Here is a 16629-nt window from a genome sequence, read left to right as displayed (position 1 = left end):
ATTTTCCTTTATCAAATGATTTTGTGCTTGTTTTAATGTTCATTTATTAGCAGTTGTTCGGGGGGGTGTTAGTTTCCCCTCTCGGCTCTCCTGGTGCCCCTGCGGAGCCTCAGCCCGACGGAGGCGGGGTGCGGGGACACGCGAGGGACGGGCCGCGCCCCCCGCGGCGGAGGCGGCGGCGGCGACAAGATGGCGGCGGGGCTGGGCGGCGGGGCGCTGCGGCGGGCACAGCTGGTCCTGGGGCACCTCTCCGGTTCCCCCCAGGGGCCCGGGGCCGGGGTGCGGGCCGCGCCCTGCGGGAGCCGCGCCGGCGTCTCGCCGCGGGCCGCCAGCCCCGACGATGTGGTGGTGGTGCACGGGCGGAGGACCGCCATCGGCCGCGCCAAGCGGGGCGGCTTCAAGGTACGGCCCGGGGAGGCTCTGCCCGCCTGCCCCCCACCCCGCGACACTGCGGCCGCCCTGCCCGCCTCCCCCCTCTGCGGCTGGGCGGCCCGCTCCCCGCCGCTTGCTGACACCCCAACCCCGAGGGTGCTGAGTCGGCCCAACGCCCCCCACCCCCCCCCCCCAGGCATTGAGGCCCCCCCAGTCGCTGAGCACACCCCCGCGGGGAGTTGGGGACCCCCCCGCTTGCCTCCCCTCCAGGTGCTGGGCCTGCTTGTTGCCTCCCCAGCCACGGCCCAGGAGCGGGGCTCTGCTTTATAAACGGTCTAAAAGATATTTTCTGGTGGTTTTGATGTCAGGGGGTGCGTGGCCCAGGTGCGGCAGGACCGCCGGCATCCCCCCAAAAAAGCCAGGCAATGCACCGACAAGTTTCCCAGCTCCTCATAAAGCCTGGGGTAGGTCTCTACCACGCTGCTGTTACCTGCTGTGGTTGAACAGAGCAACCACTCAGAAAAGCAGCATCTCCCTCTCCTGCCCAGCTCGCTCCTCGGCACGGACGTGCCACCCTTCTTCTGGAGCGACCTTTTTCTCACTGGGTGGCAATCGTAGAGCACCGGGGCTCTGACCAAGGCACGAACGTGGTGCCAGGATCATTGTTTGTCATCCTTCAAAATAGGTCTTGTTGTGCCGGTGGTGCTTCCCACCGGCTGAGGGGTCAACCTTGTTTCTTTCACAAATGGAGGGGCTTTACTTGCCAAGTCTTGTCATATAACTCACTGTAGTTGTTCGGTTTTGAAAGCCCTACAAAGTGTGCTCATATGAAACCGAGCTAGGTAAGAATGCAGCATGTTAAAGCACTCAAGAGGTACCTGGGGTAAAAATGTGCAGAGTAATAATGCTTTTGTAAAAAAAACCAACAACCGTTGAGAGCTGAGAGGTGGAGTAAAGCTGCCTGAGCATCATACGCTAGCACTCTGAAGTAGTCTGAGGGTGAACTGCTGACAGGGCAGTTACCGGTGTTCACTGAGTAGTGCTAATCCCCTGTGCTTTTAGGATACTACACCGGATGAATTGCTGTCTGCCGTTATGACGGCTGTCCTTCAAGATGTCAATCTTCATCCTGAGGCCCTGGGAGACATCTGTGTGGGTGAGTGAACAACCTCTGTCTGGACTTGAAACTCCTGGTTTGGATAGCTGTCTGGGGCAGGCTGCTCCTGCTATCCCTTGGGACACTTGAAAGTATCGTGGGGTTGGAAGGGGTTAGCGTGTAGAGTTAGATTTATGAATTCAGTGCGTCTTTCACAACTGTTCTGTCACGTGGCGGCGCTGTTCTGGGGGCTGGATGATACCAAGCTGCGGTGATGTTAACGTCCCTTCGATGCCTGCAGCAGATAACAAGGAAAATGCAACCAATTGACTGGAATCGTATCTTTGCACTCAGGAAACGTGCTGCAGCCTGGAGCTGGCGCTTTGATTGCAAGAGTTGCGCAGTTTCTAAGGTAAACTTTCAACCAGATCGAGGTTCTTGCTCTCCTTCTCAGGCCTTGGCTACAGAGCAGCACTGAGTCAGAGGTTGTGATGAGGCTCATGCGCTCCCAGGAAGTTACAGCAAATCACCTTTTGCCTAGAAATTAGACTTTGATCGAGTGTCTGGAGAACCTGATGGCAAAGGGACAGGGAGGCAGAGGTGAGGCTGTTTAATCCATTTGTGCTGCCTGTGTTGAGCCTCTGAACAGGAGATCTTGTTTTGTGGTCTCCCAGCTGCACCGGTTGCTTCTCCATACTGCAAGGCTGCGCTTCTCTTGGCTCTGCTTGGTCCCAAAACCATGGAGTTGTCTCAAGTCTTTCTGTTCATTTTGCAGAGTTGATAGTCAGTGGCTCATACTGAACTGGATTTCAGCTTTCAAATAGTTCAGCCAGTGTCTACTGCCGAGTGATGTTTCCTTGTGTAAATCAGCATACAACTGCCACTTTGGAGAGGTGCAGACACAGGACACCAGTAATGACGAATTTTGCAGAGCTTTTCAGTATTTCTGGCCCTGATTAGCCCTCTGGAACTAGAGCAGATGAGAGGGTCCTGGTTACAGAGGATCTGCACCTGTGGGGAAACAGCACTCAGAGCCGCTTGCAAATCAAGTGTGGAAATTCTGTGAACTTTGCTTTCTCTTGGTGCAGGACTAAATAGGTCAACAAATGTATAACAGGATCTGTCTTGAACTTGAGGGTTAAAGTTTAACCAAGTGGCTTCATGCTCTTATTAGAGGTTTGGTTTGTTGTGTGGTATTTGTCACTGAGTCTGTGCCAACACTGTCTTATTTTCTAGTGGTATTCCAGAGTCGGTGCCATGCTCAAGTGTCAACCGGCAGTGCTCCTCTGGGCTACAGGCCATTATCAATATAGCTGGTAAGTGTTAGGGGCGCTTGGATTGGAGTCAATGCCTAGCCTGCCTCAAGTGCTTGTTTCTCTTGTCTTCAAATCTCTCTGAGCAGTAAAAGAGTGATAATGTTTTCTGCTGTTAGGAACTTTCAGTGTGTTGTTGGTTGAATGCTTTTATATTCTCCAGTGGCCAAGTTTACCCTTAGAGAAGTAACTTGGTTTTCTGAGGACCATCACCTCCACATCAGGCACCTTCTAGAAGGGTCGCTCCTGTCCTGTCTGCTTGTGTGTCAGGTCACAGTTAGTCTTCATCAGCTCCTTCACCTGGCTCACGTTCTGGCAGGCAGTAGGGCAGAGGGATTGTCCTGTTTGGCTGTGGTATGTGCCTCAGGTGTGCATGAAACTGCAGCTGGAATGGAAGTGCTTTTGCTCCTAATGATAGTAAGAATGTTTATGCACTGCTGTTACAGGTGGCATCCGAAATGGGTCCTATGACATTGGCTTGGCCTGTGGGTAAGAAAGTCTTTCTGTGGTACTTGCTTAGGCTTCCTGAAGGTCGCACTCTGTCCCTCTGCAATAGTTTTGTGTGAGGAATTATAAATCCCCTCCAACCAGCTCTGTTCCCCTCAAGGAAATAGATGCTGTCCTCATTTGACAAATGAGTGAATAAAATTAGGACCTAAATTTAAGTGGTGGAGTTCAACTTGTGTGTTACCAGAAGCTGCTGAGTACTTTTGCAGAAGATTGGGTCATCTTAAAGGGTCTGAGGGAGGGTGCTTGAAAGTCCTTTAATTCCCCTGGAAGTTTTGGCCTTGGTGACATGTCTGCTGGGGTTGCAATAAGAGGCTGAGTATCTCTTACAAGCAAGCAAAAAGCCTGTTTTGTTAGGGTCCTCTGGCCCTGCTGTAGGATGCCACTTGTGTGTAGAGCTCTGACAGCCTGAAAGCCTGACATAATTAGCTTTATAACTAATCTCCAATTAACTAGTGTCTTAGAAGACTAGCAGCGATCTTGGATAAAGAAATTAATGTCTTACCCATGCTAATATCTGTTCTACAGACTTACAGATGTTCTGCAGTGGACAGGCATGCTGTTCTTTGCTTCAGTCCTAATGTCATAAGAAGCGTTTATTTTTTTAGAGGGCTATGTAAATGTTAGGTTGGCTTTGGAGAAATGCTAGTGACCACATACATATTCACTTCAGAAAAATGAATTAAAACAAAGTATTCAGTAATCCTGAGTCAAAAATGTTGGGTTTCTTTATACCTTGGTAACTCTTAAGTCTTTCTTGGCTTATTACTATACACAGTCATCTGGTAGTCCTTAGGAAAATGTTCATATTTACAGCTTCTCAACACCTGCATATACTTGGTGAGCAAGAGCTGATGCTGCGAATGCCCTTCCTCCCTTCTTTAGACTGCTGCAAAAGAAACAGCTCAGCAAGACAGGCATGTTCCTCAGATGTAGGCAGAGCACTTGGTGTTCACAGGGAATGCTTGTGCTTGAACACATGATGCTTTTCACTCATTCTCATTAACACACTCGTTTCAAGAGTTGCTTGGCCATGTCCACCAGAATGATACACTTAACGGTACTGAAAGGCTCAAAAGGTTTGGCATCCAGCCTTTGCACCTTTGGGTGTGCAAACCACTGGGTTTCATAGTGGGAGGTTTTCTGGCATCTATTCTACAGGGTTCTCCATGAAGACTTAAAATCCATAAATTATGAATAGCTTTTGTGACTTGGGTTTATCCCAAGTCATGCTCTGCCCCTGAGTGGACTCTCCCACTCCGTAGGCAGAGAGATACTAGATGACAACACAAAACACAGTAGCTGTGGTTTGTTCTTACTTAAAACGTGATTCTATACCTTCCTTCAGGGAGTAGATGCAGCTGAAGTCAAGTAACGCAGTGTTCCGTGTTAGAGTTAGTAAGTGCTATCAGGAATTTAAACTATAAGCCTGGGGAAAAACCTTATTTTCTGCTTGTCTTGCGTTTTCCAGCAATAGTTTCTGTGTTATTTACTTTTCATGAGTGTATTTGTGTGGTGCAGAGTAGAATTCAAACCCTCTTCCCATCGCAGTCTTCGTGGTTTAGACTGACTTTACAAAAGCTCACTAGTCTTAAGTGATGGCTGCGTATTTCTGCAGTAAATTTGGATATCTTTAATCCTTTAGCTCATTTGTAGGTCAAAGACTGCAGCCTCTGGGATCCATGTCTTAAATTCTTTGTGTTGTGAAATACAAATGGCGTAACTCACAGAAATCTCTTTGTCATGGTTTGCTTAATACTTTTCTTCCTGGCATTTTTATGGATGTTGACAATCTCGCTGGAAACTCCAGTCCTAGGACCTTAAGTTTCTTGTTATGTTTGGGGACAGAAGTGCCAGAATCATTAGCAATTCCTTCCTAGCTGCGGAAACCCAAGAAATTAACTGTTGACGTTAGTATCCTGTTCTTAGTGAAACAAGGACCAATTTAATCTAGAAATCAGTTTTCATTGCGTGGTAGTTCTTATATTGATGATTGCAGAACTGCTTCAGCCAGTTCGTAGTTACTAGCTGGGTGATAGGAAAGCACGTTGTCAAGATGCTGAGTTTCCATCAGTCTCAATGGAGCAGTTACCACAAGTGTAGTATGAAGGCATGGGTTGCAAATTCAAATTTTTCCTGTGTTTAGTGTGGAAACGATGTCCCTCAGAAGTGCAAATAACCCTGGTGATATCAGTTCCAGTTTGATGGAAAACAGTAAAGCTCGAGATTGCCTTATTCCTATGGGGTAAGTGTTTTCTCTTCCCAAAGTTTAAGGCTCTTCTAGATGGCTTGTCTCCTCGTGACCTCAAATCAACCTGAATGCAGTGAGCTTGGATATGTATGTGTTGGCATCCTCCTTGCTTGTGGTAGAAGATGAATTGTGTGAAATCTGTGACTGATGAGAGATTTCCTTGTCTTATGTCTTGAGCTCAGCGGCTTAATGAGCAAAGACGTGAGGGGGGGATTTGAACCATGTTTTGGTTCGTGATTTGATTCAGGTTCTGCTTCTGCCAAGCCGTTCTAGATCGAGAAGGCAGCAGTTAGCTTTGAGACTGAAGCCACCACTCAAACCTTCTGTTGCCAACTCCAGCTCCATTAGCTGTGTTGTTGGATTAATTCTGTGATTTCTGTTTTCCCCAGAATAACCTCAGAAAATGTGGCAGAGAAGTTTGGAGTTTCCCGAAAGAAGCAAGATGCCTTTGCCTTGGCTTCCCAACAAAAGTAAATGTGTTTTTTGTATATATTTTTTTAGCCTTTTAGTTAAGGAGTAAATACACATAGAAAATTGCCTGCTACTTCCCAAGAGTGGTTAACTGCAGCCTTCGTGCTGCCTTCCAAACCTTAATAGTGAGTAAAGAAGCTTGAGGTGGTCAGAGCGAAGAGCGGTGCGTGTCTGGGCTGTGCGGTAAGGAAACCCAAGTCCAGAGCTGGTCTGGGGACTGTGTGACTGATCGAGTGCACGTATCGCCGGGCATGCGAGCCTTCAGCAGCGAGCGCCCCTGTGTTCTTCAGCACCCAGAGGATACAACGGCCTCCGAGAGGTTTCTGAAACGAGTGTGTGGTGCGGTGTTTTCATAGTGGCTTTGGCTCCATATCATTTGAAACTGAACATGGGAGTGGCAGCAGAACGAATCTTTCCTAAGAGGGAGTATTTACATGGAGCTGTTTCTAGAGAACTGCCGAGCCTGTGAGAAGAGTGCCTTGTCTTGGCTGCAGGTGTTTGACTCCAAGTGAGTCCAATCCTCTAATAACCTTCCTTTTAGGTTAAGTCGCTGTCAAAGTCAGCTGACCCCGGAATCCATGGGGCTGCACTGGCAGTCCAGTGGCAGGTGATATATTAAAGTTGCTGCCATCAAAGAGTTAAACTGACTTTCAGAGCTCTGTTTAAGCATCACCCTGGTCCAATTATTTATCTAATACAGGAAGCCACTGCCCCGGCCAGTTAACCTTTAAATTCTGGCCCTGCTTCTTAGGGAACTTGGCATGCCAGCCTTTCTCACTGACACTGAACTGATAACACAAAAGGGTATGTGAACGCGATCCTCGCCTCTCGCACGAGGAAGGGGGTGATTTTCTGGCCTCGGTCTCAGGATGTCTGCGGAGTTACTGATCTGTCCTTCAGCACTAATTCTTGCTTGCCTGGGAGTATTAAATATTTCCATTTCATTAGTAAAAGTGTAAAGTGGTGAGGGGGTAAAACAAGTTTTCAGTCTCCAAGTCGTATTCCCTGTAAAGGGTGCTCTGCTGCTGGAAGGTGAATCTTCTAAATCAGCTCTACTGTGGAGGCTTTTAAAATACATTGTTGATAGGAAAGATTAAAACTATGTGCCCTGAGCTAATTCTAATTTAGCTATTTTCATTCTACCTACTTAGATCCGTGTGATTGTGTCAGTTGTTCCCTATTGCTGTCTCGGGGACCAGATCCAATCTTCACTGCACCTTTACTGCTAAATTAAGTGATACCCTTCTATGTAGTCATGCTGAACTGTGCAACATACATTGCAGTAACTTTGGGTTGAAAGGTTACGTTTAAACGCCACAAGATTATACCTGAAGCCTGTGGTCTAAAGCTCAACTTATCTTTAGTAGGACAAACCACAGGAATGAGTGAAACTTTAGCCATTCCCTACCTTGTCAGAAATTACTAGCATTATGTGGAGGCTTAGCCCCTTTTCCCTGTTTAACTCCAAACTAAGAACTGATGTTTGAACACTAGGATTCATTTATTTTCTTGCAGTTGCGAAGGGGCTGTATCATTGGACAAGTACAGCTTCGTGCTGTGGGCTGGTGGTGGTCAGTCAGTCACAAAGGTGTTGATGGGAACAGAACGGGGATCTTGCTCCAAAGTGTGTGATCCTGTGACCCAGGTTTGGGGAGAATGGCCATAATGTTAGCGATATACTTCCCGTAACATAGAGGTAAGAAGTTTGTCTTCCCATGAATGGAAATAAGTATTCGCCTGTCGTCTACTGCTCACTGATGATGTAGCTGTGTACCAAGTTCATTCCCTTACTAACTGGTTTCCTTGACATTAGTTCTCTTTCAATTCACCTCCAGAATATTTTAACCTTTCATGCTCTTCTTTAACAGAGCAGCAAAAGCTCAGCAGATGGGGCTGTTTAAAACGGAGATTGTTCCAGTGAAGACCACTGTTATAGATAATCAGGGCAACCAAAAAACAATCACCGTGCATCAGGATGAAGGGATTAGGCCCTCCACGACCCTGGAAGGCTTGGCAAAGCTGAAGCCTGCCTTCAAAGAAGATGGTAGCACTACAGCAGGTCAGCTCTCGTTGTATTTGTGTTGTTCCTGTGGTTTACCTGCCTCGTAACAGAATCTGCTTAGACAAAAAAGGTGTTAATACATCTCTTTCAACAGGTAACGCCAGCCAGGTCAGTGATGGAGCAGCTGCTGTTCTCCTGGCAAAACGCTCAAAAGCAGCACAGCTGGGACTCCCAGTCCTGGGGGTTCTCAGGTCCTTTGCTGTGGTTGGAGTCCCACCCGACCTCATGGGCATAGGACCCGCCTATGCAATCCCTGTAGCTGTGGAGAAGGCGGGTAAGAACTTGGCACAAGGCAAATCAGACTCTGTGGACTGAAATTTAGCTTGTGCAGCTATCAGCCATAGGAACAGTGAACTTAAATTCACATCCTTAAAGAGATCCCAGCTGGGATTATTGTAATGCTGTTCACTTGTACTTATGTATAAACTGTCATTCACTCACCTTTGAGAAGCTCAGGATTAAATCCCTGCACAGTCTCAGCAGTTCACATGTGGCAAGTAATTCCGTGTTCATTTCTTGCTGTTTTCCCTAATATGAGCAGCGTATGGGTTTTGTGTTTGGTTTTTAGGTTTTTTCTTTACAATTTTGTTATCTGACCAGCAGAACAGGCTTTTCTCGGGGTTCTTAGCACACTCATCAGGTTAAATGGCTTTTATAGCTGATGATTACTGTTGTGTCCATTTGTCATTGCTATGGTTGCGTGATCACCTGTAGTTTTGCCTTTCAGTCTTGAAATACCCTTCAATCTTTGATCTCTCTACAAAGAAATAACATTTGATCTAAGGAAAATTGTCAAACTCAGTGACAAAATACCACTAACTGTGGCATTTTGCAGTCTTCAGATGTTGTACGTAAACATGTGTACAAGTATAGACTCCCCACGTAGAGCCAAGGTCGCCCTCTTTTTGTCATTAGTGGAGTAGAACTAGAATTCATAAAGGGGGGCTGTGAGTGAATTACTCTCTTTGGTATAGTCATAAGCAAAAATATCTCCTTCTAAATCCTGACTTTCTTGAACTGTAGGTCTGACTCTGAATGACATTGATATATATGAAATTAATGAAGCCTTTGCAAGCCAGGTGAGTGAACATCCTGTCTGAGTTGCTACATTGCTCAGTAGCTGAGTGTATTTCAGCTTGGTCTTCAAATTAAGATTTTAACTTGTTCCACATGTTATATCTTCAGACAAATGTTAATAACATGTGCAGACTGTTTTCCCTTTCCTTCAAACAGAAATAAGCAGGGCATTGCTTATACAGCTTAATATTTAAAACAATGGAAAAATGTGTCCACTGAATAACAATGTAATCTTTACTATGGTATCCTAAAACCAGCTTGCAAAATCTGTTTCACAAGGGCTGTAATTTGTTACTGGGTGGTGTCAGTGTGTGTTGGTAGTCCTTAATGAAAAGTAGAAACTTTGCTGCTGTGTCTCCCAGAAATCTCTGACATGCCTGTCAGAAAGTACATTGACTCAGTTTGAGATGTAGTTGACAGGCTTAGCTCTCTTCTGTGTGCTTGGGGTTTGTAAAATAGTTCCACCCCTTTCCCCTGGAAAAGATGATCTAGCTGGAGTCAGGCCCCCAAGTACTAACTGCCTAATGCCTTAAGAGAGCTGACACAATGATGCGGAGTTTGTGTAATAACAAACATAGTTTGAGCTAAATTCATTTTAAGCACAAATCTGTTGAAGTCCCTAGAGCTGCCTGGGATGGTTTGCTGTCCCTCTTCATATACAGACGAGATCACCAGCCTCCTCTGCAGTCCTCTTAGCTCTCCATTGCAGGAGAGCTGAGAAATAACAGAGGCAAGAGCATCTCCATGAACCCGTTCCCTCTGTCTTTCTAGGCTGTGTACTGTGTTGAAAAGCTGGGCATTCCCATGGAGAAGGTCAACCCCCTGGGAGGAGCAATAGCACTGGGGCACCCACTGGGCTGCACTGGTGCTCGTCAAGTGGTGACTTTGCTCAATGAATTGAAGCGCAGAGGGAGAAGGTGAGCTCTGAGGAACAGTGTTAGCCTCCATGCCTTACGCGTGTGTAAGTAACGTAGGCTTGGAAGTAACCATCGGTTTGGGTGAAGCTTTCTCCATCCCTTTGATAGCTTTGCGTGTGAATTCCCCGTGGCTCTCTGCAGGGAGGGCTGTGCAGTGTGTCACTGCCCATGAACACAGAGTCCCCGCGGGTCCCTGGTGGTGCAGGGCCCTGGGGTAGACGCCTCCTGCGCGCAGTGTTAGAGCAGCGTGTCCGCAGTGGGAGCTCTGCAGGGCTGGGCTGCATCCAGCTTTGCAAGGGTTTGGTCTCTGCTCAGCACTCAGGCTCTTCCTGATGTATGGAAGAAACCCCGTAGCTGCTGCTGGCTGGTTCTGCCGCTGCTCCCATTGGGGCTGGCACAGTGTCACTGGACTGGCACCTCAGGACAAGCTGTGCCCTGGCCCAGAGGGGAGGGTAACAGTGATGGGAAGCTGTTAAATACCAAGCCAATCAGGCAAAGACGTCAAACCACCTCAAACTGAAGTGGAAGAACTCACTCTGAAATCAGGCTTCTGCTCTTTTTCTACAAATCCTGCTGCACGTCATCTTACTATTCAAATTTACTTTGAACTTTTACATGGCAAAGCCAGGTGAAGGGCAGTGGCAGGAGGCAGGAAAGGAAGTTTCATCCTCAACCCATCTGAATCAGAGCAGTTCTAGCTTGACCCTGCTGCTGACGTGGCCGAGGCCGGTGGCTAAGGAGCTTGCTTCTGGCACACTGCTTGTCTTCACAAAGCAGGAAGAGAGAAACATGTGTCCCCGTGCTCTGCAGACACCACCCCACAAGAACTCTAGGGCACCAGGACCTGCTCTGGAGTCAGAATCTCTTGGTGACACAGGAGAGCAGTGGGTAGCTCGAATTTATGGTACTCTTTGTTGTGTTAGATGATCTAAACCTGGTCTGTCTTTTTCTTAATTCCACGTGGTTTTTTTTTGTTCCAGAGCCTATGGTGTTGTGTCAATGTGCATTGGAACTGGCATGGGCGCTGCAGCAGTATTTGAGTACCCAGGAAACTAAACTCCAGTGCGCTGACGAAACCACACAACAGCTAGTTCTCTGCCTTCACTAGTAACAGCAAATAGTTTGCACTGTGAAATCAACTGGATTCAGGGATTCGTTACTAGATCTACAAATTTTAGGCACAAATTGTGAAGCAGAGTAAATCATACAAATCTACTATGCAGTTGGGAAAATACAAAACTGGTATTTGCTTCAGAGTTAAAAAGCATCCTGACATGAGAAATTAGTTCAGCTACAGGCCCTTGTGTGGTGATTATGAATGAATGTTTCTAGTTTAATCAATCCCTTTATTCTGTGAATATTATTAGAGAGAAATAGCTCATGGTCCAGTGTTTTTGTATGACAAATTGTCTAAAAGGGTTGCTCAGAACAAAAATATCAGTGCACATGAAAAGGCCTTTCCAGGGTTTTCTTGAAAGATTTCACCATCTTTCAAGAAGTCTAGAACAGCTTGTTTTGAAAGCAGTGCAAAGACTTGACATCATTTCCTTCACAACTGTGCCTGTCCTATCCATGTCATAAGTTGGCTATGTCTTAAATTGTTGCCATGCTGGGGGATGTGCTGTAGCTTTCTACTTTTAACCAAGCTGCTCTGATGCCTCCAGCGGGGGAAGATGGAAGGACGAGAATGTCCTACACAGGAGGTGCCTGAAAAGAACGGTTCTGCTAAAGTGCCAGGAGCCAGGAATTTGAAGGTGGCCCTTCCATCTTTTACAGCATGTTTCTAGCTATCAGCTTGTGTGACTCCAACTTAGAGGACAAGCTTATGCTTAATAATATTTACTTACCTAACACAAAACATGTTTCAGCATTACTCTTACTGCAGGCACTACCTGACCATCAGTGACACCTCAGTACTTCTAAACACTAATACAAATGTGCATTTCATCTTGTAAAGTTGTCCCTTCTATGTTCTCTCTCTTAGGAGCAGAAAGATTACTGAAACTGAGAGCTAACAGCTCGAAAAAGAAATGTACTCATGGTCTTTGACATGTTAGAAAAGTTTAAATTTGTAACACAGACTGAGGTTCTTTGTCCTGACTCTTGTTTTTGCACTCAGTAATACAATTGGGTTCTTGGAATATATTTGTTTTCTTTTTATGATGATTGTTAGTTGAAGGTCAGGATTAGTTAGTGCTATGTGATGTTCTCACATTCCTGTGCTGTAGCCTGTTTCATTCTCCCAGCTGTCACACATGCTGTATTTTAGAGCAAGAAGATTAGATTATTTAGAAGGGGCAGAAAGGTATTGGCATCTTTGAGGGTCCTTTTTTCTCTCTGAAGTTCTCGTGTGTAAAAGGAGTTCTCAGTCCTAGTAAAAGTCTGTTTTCAACTAGGTAGAAGACAGCTATTGTGCAGCTTCTGTTCTCCTCCAGTGTGGATTGCAGCCCCTTCCTCCCCACACACACCGCCTTTAACAAAAACTTTATATGATGGGAGTGGAAAACTTAAAAGGCTCAAAAGTGGGAATTTCAGTGACCTTTAGCTAAAGTAATACTAAAAACATTTAAAGAGAAGCGTGAGTAAATAGGAACCATGTGGGGGGAAAGAATTAAAAAGAAGAAGGATTCCTCCCTCTGTAACTGAAGGGGATAGTCTCAGTACCCAAGCATGATGAAACATGCAGGTTGGTAATTTTCCAAGGAGTCCAGGGAAAGTTGGCTCTTCCCCTTTTCACGTAAGGCACTGAGAAAACAGCCTGGGAATACTGTCCTATTCACTAATTCTTGCTTTTTATTTTGTGTCAGTGTCCATTTTAATCTCAAACAAATAAACAAGGCAAAACAAAAACTACTTTTTAAGGTATGAACAGTCTTTAATTGTAATTTGAGTCATACTGTGATATGGAAAGGGTTTTGGCTTAGCTGTTACCAAAGCTGCTTTGCAATTTAAACCCAGTTATTTTGCAGAGCCTGGTCTGTGGGTAATGGTAAGCTTATCACAGTAATAAAAGTACTAGCACAGAATGAGGTTTTGACTGTTTTTTAAAGTACCATGAGCTTTTTTCCTCATAACTTAAATTTCATTCTGCTAAAATTCCAGTCCATATTAAAACAACTGAAGTAGACAAAAATACAGGCTCAAATGATAGCACATCTGCATCTGACCCATTACCTTGACGTTTATCCCACATGGTCTTGCTTAAATTAAATACAGTCTTCATACTTCCCATCGTATGTTCCTCGTCCCCTGAGCTGCAGCTTGCAAGGCTTCTCTCCCAGCGTTCCAGTAATGGTCATGATAGTTTCATATTCAATGTCGCTCCTAAAATGCAGAGCAGAAGGACAGTTCAGTTACAGCTAGATGCAGTTCTGTGTTTTAAGATGAGGTTAGTTACTTTGTGGAGGAAAAAGGGGAGAATGGTGCCCTAAGACACAAACTGCTCTGGTCACAAGCACTGGTCTCTAACGTTAGTGTCGAGTCTGCGGGTGGCCGTTCACTGCAGTGTTGCCTACCGCAGCTACATACAGGGTGTTTGAAGTGGTCTAGTCTGTACCTGAAGACATTGGATTATTAACTTCATGTTTGAAAGAAGAACTTGAATCTCTTGTGAAATTCTGTTTTAGTTAAATAAAATGAAGGTGTGCTGGGGGATAGTGTTTGGGAGCAAATGCCTGCACTGCCTTGATGTAAAAACTCCTCCCTGTGACAGACAGAGTTTGAAACAAAAAAGTTTCTGTCAACCCCCCTAAGACAAGGGTCAGTCAGTAGAGTCCTGGTTGTAAATGAACGTCAAAAAGCTTACAGCAAGCTTAGTTTTGCGATAAGTGGGAGTCTTGCAGCGTAATCCGCCTAGGGCTAATGCTACCCAAACGCTCCTGAGACTGCGCATCTGAAGGACTTCTCTGCCTCTAAGAGACGGCTGGTGTAAAGGCCTGAGGCAAGTGCCTGTCCTGCCAGACAACTTTTATTTTTCCTTTCTCGTACACAATTCCCCTGCAGGAAGACCACTTATTTGGGGAGGTGAATTATTAAAAGTCACCTCACACCTTGCATGTACTAATGCCATGCTGGTCCCGAGCTCTGCTGTGCTGGGAGTTCTTCGTCTGGAGCTGAACAGATGAGCTGGCTGCACTACAGCAACATCTTTGCTTTCTGGTACTTTCAGGCATGCTGATGAGTGTATCTGCTGTCAGACAAAAAGCAGCGCTTCAGGCATATTCAGAAGCGCTCCAGAAGAATTGAGGCAGTCAGGAGCCTGGGGAGGTCTCTGGCCCATGACGATGCTGCTCCAAGCAGGGACAGCTAGCTTCTGCTGAGAGTTCAGTCACTGCAGTGATGGAGAGCTCACAGCATGTTCCAGGGAGATCACAGGTACAACTCCTCCTGTCACCTATAGTTTGCTTCTTGAAACTTCCTTATCCACAGTGTTCAGTTTATGGAAATACTGGCATGGACCTGTCTGTCTTAGAAACTTTCTGCCACTGGGTGATAACTTCCAAGAAAATAATTTGTAGTGGAAGCTGAATTTTTTTACAGGAGTTGCATGTCCCCAGTTAGAGCAAAGAAATGAAAGGCTTTGGGTCACTACTGCCATTCACAACTAATTCCTAGCTTTGACAAAGGTTATGACAAGATGTCCATAAACATAATTAGAACAATATTAGATATTTATGGGACAAAGAAGATAATTTTAATTGGCTCTCTTCTGTTCTTTGCTATCATTTGCCTGCAGCTTACATTATCTTTGTTGTGTAGAAAACCTTTGGACTAGAGGCCACAAAAATACATTGTTTTCTTTCTCATCAAATATCAACATGACTGTAACACTTAACATTGCGCCAGGCTAAGCAAGGGTAAACCAAATTTTATCACTGCATTAGAACAACATTTTGCTCTATTTGCTTCATCCGGTGGTACTCTGAATGCATTTAGGGAAGGACTTCAAAAATTTTCTTTTAGAGAGAAGACACGTAAACTATAACAAAGGATCCCTGAGACTGACTGCAAAAGACACTGCGCTTTCCTGCATGACAAACGGGTGCTTTACTGGAACTCTGAACTACTCCAGACACACTTCTCCCTCTGTCCTAATCAAGTGCTGGATGCATGAAGGACTCAACTGTTGTATCAGCCTCTGCACTGAATTAGAGGCTGGAGCTTTGCTCTCTGTTCAAGACATTGCCCTAAAGAAAGGGATTTTATCCAGTGGCACACAGCCAGTGTGTCATGCCAGCTGTTGGAACAGCATGATTGAGAGTGGGTAAATCTGCAGTCTGAAATTCTGTGTGCCAAATCCAAAAGAAATCCCATATATGGGAGCAGTGTAGGGAACATGGTCATACGGAAAAATTACCAGCTGATGCCCAGGACTGGCAAGTGTTAGAAGTAAAATGAGCAGCTTGGTATCACAAGAACAGAGCAGAATTGCTCTTTGCTTTCAGTGACTACTCACACTTGAGGCCTGACAGGAAATAACATCAAGATTTCAGTCCTGTTTACCTTGCAGTAAAGCTGATCTGCAAAATCTCTTTGGTAGGTGGATCCCCTTCACGTGCCTCCAAAATGCCATTAGTAGGGGCGACAGAAAATACTTCCAGGTCATTATGCCTTTCCTGTTCATCTGCAGTGAAATGGGCAAATATCAAAGCAATACAAGACCCTTGGTGTAAGTTTATACAGCATGTAGCATCCAAACCAATGCATCTCCTTGCTGGCCAACTAATCAGTCATGTCTTGCACTGCCAGAGGCTTTCTGTGCATGTGGCCAGTGTCTGGTTTCATCCTCTAATCAAGGGAAGTGGTCAGTGTCCTCCACTTCAAAATGATAAGGCCCTGATCTTTCCTTTGAAGCCCATCTGTTGTTAACATCATCAGGCACAAGCGCAGACTAAACTCATGAGGAGCTACCTCTTCTTGTTGCCTCTTAGAACTGTATTATAAATCAGCAAAGTGAGTCTGCTACTTGTGGCGGTTGTGGTTCAATCTTTTGTTTAAATCTGGAGTAACTCCTGAAATCAGTAGAGATACAATGATGTCGAAAAGAAAAGAAAAAAGAGAGAAAAGAGGAAAAGAAAAGAAAAAAAGAAAAGAAAAAGAAAAGAAAAAAGAAAAGAAAAGAAAAGAAAAGAAAAGAAAAGAAAAGAAAAGAAAAGAAAAGAAAAGAAAAGAAAAGAAAAGAAAAGAAAAGAAAAGAAAAGAAAAGAAAAAGAGAAAGAAAAGAAGAAAAAGCCCACATAACTGAGAACAGAAGCAGACCAGATATGTGTACAGCCAACATCATCACATACTCGCTATATAGTGAGTGTGTGCAGTCTTAATAAATAAAAACATGGAATAGCAAAACTATTTAACAGGGAAATCCAACTGCAAAATGAGAATACCCAGCAAAGCAGTCCAGTAACTTCTACAGCCACTCCTATTACACAGGAAGACATGTTCAGTCTTGGTCTGTGCAACAAAGCAGGTCTTGAAATCAACCGTGTCACAAGAGAGCTCCAGAAGTGGAATAGTGAGGTACGCAGTCACTGGGACAAGCTGCAAAACAAGAGGAAAGAGAAAGG

At 45.3% G+C, this 16629-nt stretch overlaps 2 protein-coding genes across 3 annotated transcripts in view; one reads left to right on the top strand and one right to left on the bottom strand.

The window, feature by feature from the left end:
- Positions 1-177: 177 nt before the first annotated feature.
- ACAA1 (acetyl-CoA acyltransferase 1) lies at positions 178-12148 on the top strand. Of its 2 annotated transcripts, XM_074899850.1 has the most exons (12): positions 178-402; positions 1435-1528; positions 1823-1880; positions 2705-2784; positions 3228-3270; positions 5435-5533; positions 5929-6009; positions 7879-8069; positions 8167-8346; positions 9096-9151; positions 9921-10066; positions 11047-12148. In XM_074899850.1, exons 1-12 carry the CDS (start codon positions 190-192, stop codon positions 11120-11122), a joined length of 1317 nt encoding a protein of 438 aa, XP_074755951.1. In that variant the 5' UTR covers positions 178-189; the 3' UTR covers positions 11123-12148. The 2 variants fall into 2 exon arrangements, with proteins under 2 accessions (XP_074755951.1, XP_074755953.1); XM_074899852.1 differs by lacking the exons at positions 5435-5533; positions 8167-8346.
- A 998-nt stretch (positions 12149-13146) lies between these two features.
- DLEC1 (DLEC1 cilia and flagella associated protein) overlaps positions 13147-16629 on the bottom strand; it is a 40652-nt gene continuing 37169 nt past the window's right edge. Inside the window, exons 36-38 of the mRNA XM_074897488.1 lie at positions 16450-16603; positions 15569-15689; positions 13147-13390 (exon numbers count right to left, since the gene is read on the bottom strand). Of these exons, the coding sequence (XP_074753589.1) occupies positions 13273-13390; positions 15569-15689; positions 16450-16603 (393 nt within the window). The 3' untranslated portion in view covers positions 13147-13272. The remainder of the gene's footprint in view (positions 13391-15568; positions 15690-16449; positions 16604-16629) is intronic.

This window comes from Athene noctua, chromosome 2 (assembly GCF_965140245.1).
Source record: "Athene noctua chromosome 2, bAthNoc1.hap1.1, whole genome shotgun sequence".
NCBI lineage: Eukaryota > Metazoa > Chordata > Aves > Strigiformes > Strigidae > Athene > Athene noctua.
This window is presented reverse-complemented; position numbering and strand designations above follow the sequence as displayed.